Raw genomic sequence first — 9,932 nt, 5'->3', positions numbered from 1 at the left:
TGTGTGTGTGTGTGTGTGTGTGTGTGTGTGTGTGTGTGTGTGTGTGTATCTTTATGTTTTTTCATTTCTTATTCCCTTTGCCCCCTAAGAACATAAACTGCACAAGGGCAGGGACTAGGTTTGTTCCCTGCTATCTCCTCAGGGCCTGGCACATACTAGGTGCTCAAGATATATTTGAAGTTATTTGAGAAGACATCTGCCTCCATTAAACAATAACAGGTTGCTATATAAATTTGAAAAAGAACATTTAGGTAACAAAAAAGAGCTCCTGGAAAAAGAAGACATAAACACAGATGCAGAAATCTCACACAGAGTAGAACAAAATGTCAGCACTGAAAAACAGGAGGGAAAAGATAAGAAAATTAGGCGATCTTTCTAAAACATCCAGTTTCTGAATAATACACAGGCCAAGAGCGGATAAACAATTCAAGGAAACTTCCTGCAACTACAGCTCTAAGTTTCCTGACTGACAAGGCCTACTGAGTGCCCAGCACAAGGAATGGCTCATAATCACTAGATTTCAGAATACCATGGACACAGAAGATCAAAGAAGCATCCAGAAAATGAGACAATAAATAGGTTTCACAAAAAGAATCAAGGGTTAGAATAGCACTGGACTTCTTACCAATACCAATGGAAACTAGAAGACAATGGATCAATGAGTTCAAATCATACAGAAAATAATTTAAAGCTTGTACTCCTATACCCACACAATTGTTAATTAAGTATAAAAGTAGAATAAAGCCGTTTTCAGACATGAAAGGTTTCAAAAATATTTACTGCCATGTCTTCTTTCATAAGAAGCTAACCAGAGGATACAGTTCACTAAATGAGAGATTAAACCAAGAATGAGGAAATTATGAGATCTAAACACCTAAGAGAGAGGTGAGAAGAACTGTCCACATGATGGGGAGGGATATCTTGCAGTGACAGCTGTGCAGCTGGCCCACTGAGCAACCTTTCCAGATTATGTCAGAAGACTTGGAGAGATAATTCTTCAAGAAATTAAAACAACAGTCTACTTAGTGTCTTTGGATACACTGGATATCGGACATTTACACAATTAGGGAACAGTCTGAAAATACATAAGAAGCAAAGCAAATGCAAAGATAGGTATTAACTTCATAGAAAAGGAAGAGGGTGCAGGCAAGGAAAAGGAATCATGGTATACTACATGGCTCAGCTTTTACACAGCTTAATGTAAGTGCCAAAAATAGTTACAACTGAAATTAACTATATTGGAAGGATGGGGGGATTAAAAGTAAAGATGTGTGGAGTGGGGAGTAGAAGATGGAGAAAAAGTCAAATCCTTAGCCAGTATAGAAAGACAACAAATAATAACTAAAACTGTAATTTGAAGTTAAGGAGGTAAATGATACAAGAATCAGCTAACTTGTAAGTGGTTGCCTCTGGGGACCTGGAGGCTTAAGGCTTCTGTTTTTCATGGAAATAACTATTTGTCTCTTTCACTATCTGCATACACACCTTTGGTAAAAATAAAAATTATGTCAAATGGTCTTACCACACTGAGCTAGTAGCGGAAGATGACTAGATACAACTTTTCAGAAGGACAATTTAACGATGTGTGTTAAAATGTCAAATGTGCACACCCTTTGACCCAGCCTTTGACCACTTCTATGAACTAAGAAAATCATTCTACGAGAGGAAAATGGCTGCACGAATTACTATATTCACTGGCCACTGTTCATCCTACTAAAATTTTAGAAACAATCGCAATTTTATGCAATAATAGACTAAGTAAAACATACATACTGGAATATAATACAACCATAAAAGATGGAGTTATAATCCATATTTACTAAGACTGGAAGACGTCAACATTTTGTTGAGTCAGGGCAAGAGTTAAAGAACAGCAGTTCATACAAAATCTTCAATTTTCTAGAACCTCTTCTCTTCCCCTAAATGGCCACGTGGCTTTCTCATTTTATTCAGGTTTTCAAACATCTCCCCGTCAGAGGGGCTTTTCAAGACCACCTTCTCTAAAATAGCCAACTCTTCCCTGACAGCCTCACCCTGGATTCTTTCACCCAACCATTTAGCACAGACCCAGATCTCCTGGGTTTGAATCCGAGCACGACTGCTCGCTACCTGTGTGACAACAGTCAGGTAAAGTCTTTGTGCTTTGGCTTACTCACATGAAATACAAAAATAATAATATATACCCAACATTTATATGTTGGGAAGAAAAACTGATTTAACATATGAGTGTGCTTGCTTGGTGCAACTAAAGGTTCAATACATGTTTGTTATCAAAATTAACTCTCTTTTGTCCTCTTCTGGACTATGTGAATTTTTTTCATGGAGAAAATACATCTTTTGCACAAAAACAAGACACTTCTGTTAAAAACAGTTTTGCTTCAAAAACACGAGAAAACAAAGAAAAGAAAAATAACATATAACCCCACCACTTATCAATTATATAAATAAGAAGTCAATTCAGCCCTACCCTCCAGTTAACAACCAAATTTTTTTCTCTGTTTACAGACTCACATATATTCATATAAATCCTTTTTTATTAAATAAAACCAGGATCGTGCCACTTGTTTGTTTGTTTGTTTGTTTACTTTTCAATATATTTTAGGGACTTCCCTGGTGGTCCAGTAGTTAAGACACTGTGCTTCCCCTGCAGGAAGTGCAGGTTTGATCCCTGGTTGGTGAACTAAGATCCTGCATGCCACATGGCGTGGCCAAAATATATATATATATACATATATAGAGAGAGAGAAAGAGAGACACACATATATACAAACATATGTGTATGTACATACATATATTCTAGACATGGTTCCATCACCTCATTCTTTCTAACTGCTACACAGTATTCTATATGACATGTAGGCAGATTTAAGTATTCCCCTATTAATGGACATTTAGAGCCTTCTCAATTTTTTGCTACTACAGTGCTACAATGAATATGAACACATACTCAACCTAATAAAGATTCTCAGAAGAAGGCTGAATTATAAGGTATGGATTTTTTAAAATTAATATTTAATCAAATTAAATATGGAATAGATATGAAAGTATTTATAACATTATAAAACAACAATACAGTAATCACCACACACCCATCACCCAGGTTAAACAATCACTGTGTTTGAAGCCTCCCATCGCCCCTCCCTGATTCTGTGGCACAGAAAACATTGGAGTTGCCATTTCTCAATTTTTCCCCTTTTTTCCTCTATTTGATAAAGGAAACTAATATCTCATTACTGCTTCATTTTTTATTTATAGAAATATAATTATTAGTAAGTATAGTAACTTCTCATAGGTTTATTGGCTATTTGTGTTTCTTTTTCTAAAAATCACTTGTTCTTTTCCTTTGTTCATTCTTCTACTGACTTGATTAGGGCATTTTACTTTCTGATTTATAGAAACTCTTTGCAGAGTAGGGATATTGACCCACTGCTATTACTCATGCTGCAAATAATATCGTATCTTTTGTCATACAAAGTTTTACATTTTTAGCTAAATAAGTCTATCAGTTTTCTTTCTGGCTTCCCAAGTTTCAGTGAATATTTTCTCATATATTCTTTAGATTTTTTTTACATTTAGATCTTTAATTGATGTATATTTTATATTGGGATATGGTGGGAAATGGGGCTCTTTTTCTTCCAAATGCAGAGTCAGTTATTCCAATAGCGTTTACTGAATAATTCCCTTCTCAACTGATGTAAAAACCTTATTGTGTCTTATGTAATTTTCATATATATATATATATATATATATACACACACACACATATACATATACATATATATATATAAGTATGTATGCACATGTGTGTATGTACTTGTGTATACACACATACACACATGTATATCTACAGGCATACCTCGTTTTACTGGCCTTTATTGCACTTCACAGATACTGCATTTTTACAAATTGAAGCTTTGAGGCAACCCTGCCTCGAGCAATCTATCGACACCATTTTTCCAACAGCATTGCTCACTTCATGTCTCTGTGTCACGTTTTAGTAATTCTCGCAATATTTCAAGCTTTTTCATTATTGTTCTACTTGTTATGGTGATCTGTGGTCAGTGATCTTTGATGTTACTACTACAATTCCCTGAAGGCTCAGATGATGGTCAGCATTTTTTAGCAATAAAATATTTTTAATTAAGGTATGTACATTGTTTTCCTAGACATAATGCTATTGCACACTTAATGGACTACAGTATAGTGTAAACATAATTTTTACATGCACTGGAAAACCAAAAAATTCATGCGATTCACTTTATTGTGATATCTGCTTTATTAGAGTGGCCTGGAATGGAATCCGTGGTATCTCTGAGGTATGCCTCTGTGTGTGTGTGTACACACACATATGATATATATGGTAAACACATTTGTTCTGGACTCAGTTCTCTTCCACTGCTCTAAGCCTGTGTAACACAATGGAGCGAGAGCAAAAGAAATCACTCACCTGTCCTTCTTCATCAAAAGCCATAACCACCACAGCAGCTCCAAACTTTTGAATCTTTCTGGCCTTCTCCAAGAAGTCATCCTCTCCCTCCTTCAGGCTGATGCTGTTAACAATGCACTTCCCCTGGCAGCACTTTAACCCAGCTTCAATCACAGCAAAATTGGAAGAGTCGATGCACAAGGGCACCTGAGGTCAGAAGGGTAAGGTGATCACAGAAAGACTGTAAGTTACCACAAATCCCCTTCCAAGGACCCCCAGATATTCCCTCTTTCTTCCTTAGGGAAACAAGAAACAAATAACAGTAGTGTGACAGAGATACGATTTTAATCTGATTTTAAGCCCTTGTTCCTAAATCCCAAAAGACTTGGAGTAATTCCAGTCTCACAAGAGACCCCATGCATGGGCCAGAAACTGATAACTCAAAAGGTCACAGCTAAACATCAGAATGAAAGCACTGAAGTCATTTCACGGGCTCCCCGTCTGATTCAGACTTTGAACAAGCATTTAGCTTCTCTGCACCTCAAATTCGCAAAATATTTACTCCCAGAGGACCGTGGAGGCTTTTAAGTGAGGAGTTGAAGACAAATGAAGGACAGGTTAATGTAATTCACTGCTTACCACAAGACTTCTAACTTACACATTTGCTGAATGAAGCTTAACAAAAAAATGACAGCCCTATCTCTTAAAGCACTATAGGAGGTGTCTTTCAAACAACACCACCAACAATAAAACCAACTTCAAAAATCACTCCTCATCACAAATTCAATGGTAGAGAAGTGAAGTGAGACTTTTCAAAGTTTTTAGAATCGATCCAAAATTTTTGAAAAGATGGACACAAAAATTAACTTTCATCTTTTAAAGAACAAATGTAAAAGCTGACATTAACAACTTGATTTAATCTTGTTTTATAAGTCTGTCTCACTCTGATAAACCTAAAAAGGTCTCTTCTTCCTGCAATAAGGAAGGATTAACTGAGTTCCCTTGTCTGTGATAGGAAGAGAACTAATGATTCGGTAAGAACAGTAAGTATATCCTGCAGAGACATGAAAAGTTGGTTCTTAGCCTAGCCAGACATCAGAGGAAACTCAGTCAATCCTTATGACCAACTCCGGAAGCCTTGGAAACAGCCACACTGAAATCACGTTGCTCTCTAAAGTCTGGTTTCTATCGAAAGGCTGCCATTAAGTGAGAAAACTGACAATCAGAAACCACTGGGCTTTCAACACAGGACAACAGAAAACCAGTGTATGACATGACAGACAAAGGGACAAGTGACAAAGTTAAATGAGCGACAGAGCAGCACATGTAAACTCCCTTGAAAAATCAAGGTTTTGTACGACCTTGGCAATGTCAGGCTCGGAAGCGATGAAGTTGCAGAATCTGGTCATTGCACTTGGTCCATCCAGCATGCCATCATCCATGTTGATATCCAACACCTGGGCTCCCATTTCCACCTGCATTTTGGCAACGCTCAGAGCTTCCTGAGGACGGAATTCAAGGGGAATGAGCATTGGGAGAGGGTGACTAAGAGAAGGCTGACAAAAGTAGTCCTTCACCACCCCCAGCAGGCAGTCCTTTTAGATTCCACTAGACTGCCTGGCCAGCACCCCCGACCCTGAGCCTGCTCTCAACCATCCCAGATGAAGCTTTCTTACACATCACTTCCATCACAGCGGGTCGCTCCTCAGAACCCAGCGAAGCTCGACTCTTCCTGTAAAGAGCCTCTAGCCCTCAGCCTCGTGTTCCGGGCCCTCTGGGACCTGCCCCATCTTCTCATGCAACTGAACTTCTCGCCCATCGCCCACTCCCGGCACCCCCCACCCAGCCAAATCTGTTTCCACCTCTGTGTCACACATGATGTTCCCTCTGCTTCCAACACAATCCCCTTCCTTCCTGTACTGTTTAAGATCCAGCTCAAGTCCCATCTCCTCCAAAAAAAGTCCTTAGAGAAACAGTCCGAAACTTATCTAACTCTTCAGTGTTTGCCGAAACATGCAAAGCAGTCATTGTAGGCTGTTGATAGAAGTTACATGAAATATGCGTATAAATAAACTTCTTCTGTGCTAAAAGGATTTTCAAATCCTTTGATACACTATTATACACCGTAAATCTCCAAGGACAAGATACAATACACAGCATTTCCCACTTACGGTCATTTAAGGAATATCTTGTAGGATCAGTGTTCCAGAGAACATACTTTGGGAAACACTGCTTATTCCACAATGAACGGCTGCCTCTAAACATCTGTAACTATTATAAACATTATCACATGGTGTATTACATTATCATTTCCTCACGATTTCACGAGTATTAGCTTATTCTCCGAAATAGATTTTAAGCGTTTGGAAATCTAGAAAGGTCTTAGGTATCTCCCACTCTCATTTGAACAATACTGGGCAAAACAGACATGTTCAATAAGGCTTTCTAACTGACTGGTACAGCACATTTCATAGTGTCATAAAATAAGCAGGGGTAAAATCAACTGTAGATTCTGATGTTGTCCTAATTTTTTCTTAGCCGAAGAAACCAAATAGAAATTTTTAGCAATCACTGTAAAAGAATAGGCATGAGACACTTTGGCATAGGCCGCAAGGAAAGACCACTCGTAATGACACAAGGTTACACAGAGAAAAAGGATCGCAATAAAATTCAGCAAAAAATGTTTTCGGTATCAGCAGTATGTTAAATATTAATAACATAAAGAATAAAAAGAAGTATAAGTCACAGTCCCTGTTCTTGAAGGGCTTTCATCTAGTTGGGGGCATATAATGCAGCACATGAAAAGCTACGGGCACTGCCATACAACGTACGAGTCAAATGTCCTGCCTAAACACCAGGAAGGGCAAGATCTCTGAGGACTGAAGTGGAGAAAGCTACCTGAGAGGGAGCAGCTTCAGCTGCCCCTGGGAAATGAACTGGAGGGAGCACAGGGGGGATGGCAAGCGACCTGGTTAGACCAGAGGTCAAAAGACACACAACATAGATGCCAATGCCTGACCTTTCTACATCAGAAGAGCCACAGAATCACAGCTCAGCGGTCCAACCTTCCCAAATAGGCTCCAAGGGATGAAGTGACTTGTTTAAAGGTGTAGAAGTTGGGCACAAAGACAGGACTGGACCTTCTCTCAGGTCATTCCCTTAACCACAGAGCCTTGAGGGGTCACTAACTATGGGGAACTGGAATCCAGTGAGGAGCCATTCCTCCCCACCCCCCTCCTACTTCCCGGCCTCCTTCCCGTGTCCTCCAAGCCAAGACAGCAGAGCGGTGAAGAGTATGGGCTTGGAGGACTTAGGGTCTCTCATCCACTTGCTGTCAAACAGTAGGCGAGTGGTTTAACCTCCCCCAAACCTCCAGCCGCACACCTGTAAAATGGGGATAATAGCAGCACCTAACTCACAGGTCTGTAAAGATTACACGAGCAATGCTGTATAGCGCTCAGCACAGTGACTGGCATATATTCAATAGTAAGACCTTATAAGATGACAGATATCACTCCGACTTGTTTGCTTCTTCCTAAAACGCCGTCTGCTCTCAGTAGCAAATGTATCAAATCTGAGAGCTGAAAGGGACACCACAGAATGGTCTTAAGAATCAAAACAGAAATAGAAATACTGCCAACTGAAGAACCCTAAACAACCATGAAGGGTCATCAGGACTGCAGAAGGGAACAAACAGGAACAAAGGCCTGGAGGCAGAAGCAAGCCTCCTGGAATGTTCAGATGACAGATCAGGATGGAAGGCAGTTTGGTGTCTATGTGGATGATGGTCTAAAGGAGTTTGGGTTTTATCCCATGTGCAAAAAAAGCCACCCCGTGAAAGCTTCTAAACTGGGGAGGACCATGGCAGCAGCACGTGCTGGCTAGGCAGCAGCGGGAACGAAGAGAATAGGGCTGACAGGAACTGTCAGGAACCAGGTAACCAGGCCCTACTGACCTACCTGCAGAGGAGATCTCTGAGGGAGGCCACCGAGCAGTCATTAACAAGTCCATAAAGGATGATAAATGAGCCCTTTCTTTGTGATTAGAACTAAGTCTGCTTTGATACTGGTTGCTGGAAGATCTATTTCCTAAAGGTTGCAAAGGCTATCATTAAAGCTCAGATCAAGTTCCTCCATTTTTAACTTTGTATTTGCATAAGAAAAAAAAATTTGTCCAGATTTTTAGAGCGGGCTCTACTTGGATTAAATTTTGCTCATCCTTACAGTGACCGAGTTTAAGAATCCTATGGTGAAACTACCTTGCAAGCTTTGTGTTTGTTTAGCTTATTTTACAGTGAACAGAATCAATAATACCACATTAGTCAGTGTCTGATGTGGTCATGAGGAAATGAATAGGAATTGTCTTGGCCTTCCCTTTTCTTGGAAAGATTTGTGAGAAGCCAAAATGAAAAGTATCCTCAAATTTTTAAATGTATTTCACAATTAACAGAAATAGCTAGAACCTGGGTGTCTCCCATCTCATCCCACTTCATACCCTGGATGAATTTTTTTGAAAAATATTGACAAGGGCAGCTATGACTTTTCGAAGCCTCATCCTCCCACCAGCTCTGCCAGCTACAAACACACTCTACCATTCTTCTCACACTTCCCAGCAGCTCTGCTAATGATTATCAAAGGCAGAGCTGTTTCACTTGCGTGCTGTCTTAGCCAAAAGCCTGGCAGATGCCTCGAGGGTCTTATTTAGATACTCACTTCATAATTTCCTGTCATGATGAGTTTAGCAAACTTCCTGGATCCTGCAACGTTACAGCGCTCTCCAATATTAACAAAGTTGGTGTGCGGGCCGATCCTGAAGGGCTCTAGACCTTGAAAGGAGAAGCATTTTGAAAATTTTCTGAATATGCATGTAATGACATGAGACAGACAGAAAATAAATGTTCTCATGAGAAAGAAAAGAACTTTCTGTGCCACAGCCCGTCTGACTAGCTAAGGAGACCCAACGTGGAAAAAGGGTCATGGCCATCCCCCCTAGGGATATTTAAACACAACAAAAGGCTCTATGTTTATAACCAGAACTCTCAAAAGAAGAAATATTTCAGGGTTTTAAATTGCAAATTTCTCTCAAGAGCTGAATCATATCAGCTCTGAGAAACAAGGAAAAATTATCATCATATTCTTATGTAACCAAGAGCCTGGTGCAAAAACCATGAAGTTAGAATCTAAGGACTGCCCTACAGCTGTCCATTCAGACATCGGCTTGAAGCCTGATGGAGCAAGCCTTCTTAATCCCACCAACAGTGTGTTTAGAGCTTTATCTCGTCTCTTTGATCCAGAAGCCAAGAACGAGTAACCAGCAAGGCCTAACAGGGTCACCAGGAAGGACGTGGGCTGAGCCCTGGGAGATGGCTGACTCCGGGCAAGCCACCTGGGCTTTCTGCTCCTCCTTCCTTATTTGCAAAGGGACAATATCATCTCCACTATTACAGGCTGATTTAGGGGCAAATATCAGATAATTAATGTGGACACATTACACTGAGGTAAAAAAG

At 39.9% G+C, this 9,932-nt stretch overlaps 1 protein-coding gene across 5 annotated transcripts in view; it reads right to left on the bottom strand.

Moving 5' to 3' along the window:
• Positions 1-9,932, bottom strand: part of MTR (5-methyltetrahydrofolate-homocysteine methyltransferase) — a 117,479-nt gene that overhangs the window by 65,216 nt on the left and 42,331 nt on the right. For all 5 annotated transcript variants that reach the window (XM_029245051.1, XM_029245054.1, XM_029245052.1 and 2 more), the window contains 3 exons: positions 9,139-9,251; positions 5,788-5,928; positions 4,448-4,633 (listed from right to left, as the gene is read on the bottom strand). In XM_029245051.1, coding sequence (XP_029100884.1) covers positions 4,448-4,633; positions 5,788-5,928; positions 9,139-9,251 — 440 coding nt within the window. The remainder of the gene's footprint in view (positions 1-4,447; positions 4,634-5,787; positions 5,929-9,138; positions 9,252-9,932) is intronic.

The sequence above is a fragment of the Monodon monoceros genome, unplaced genomic scaffold (genome assembly GCF_005190385.1).
Source record: "Monodon monoceros isolate NGI ecotype Baffin Bay Population unplaced genomic scaffold, NGI_Narwhal_1 Super_Scaffold_4, whole genome shotgun sequence".
Lineage (NCBI taxonomy): Eukaryota > Metazoa > Chordata > Mammalia > Artiodactyla > Monodontidae > Monodon > Monodon monoceros.
The sequence above is the reverse complement of the archived record's forward strand: the minus strand, read 5'-3'. Positions and strand labels throughout refer to the sequence as shown.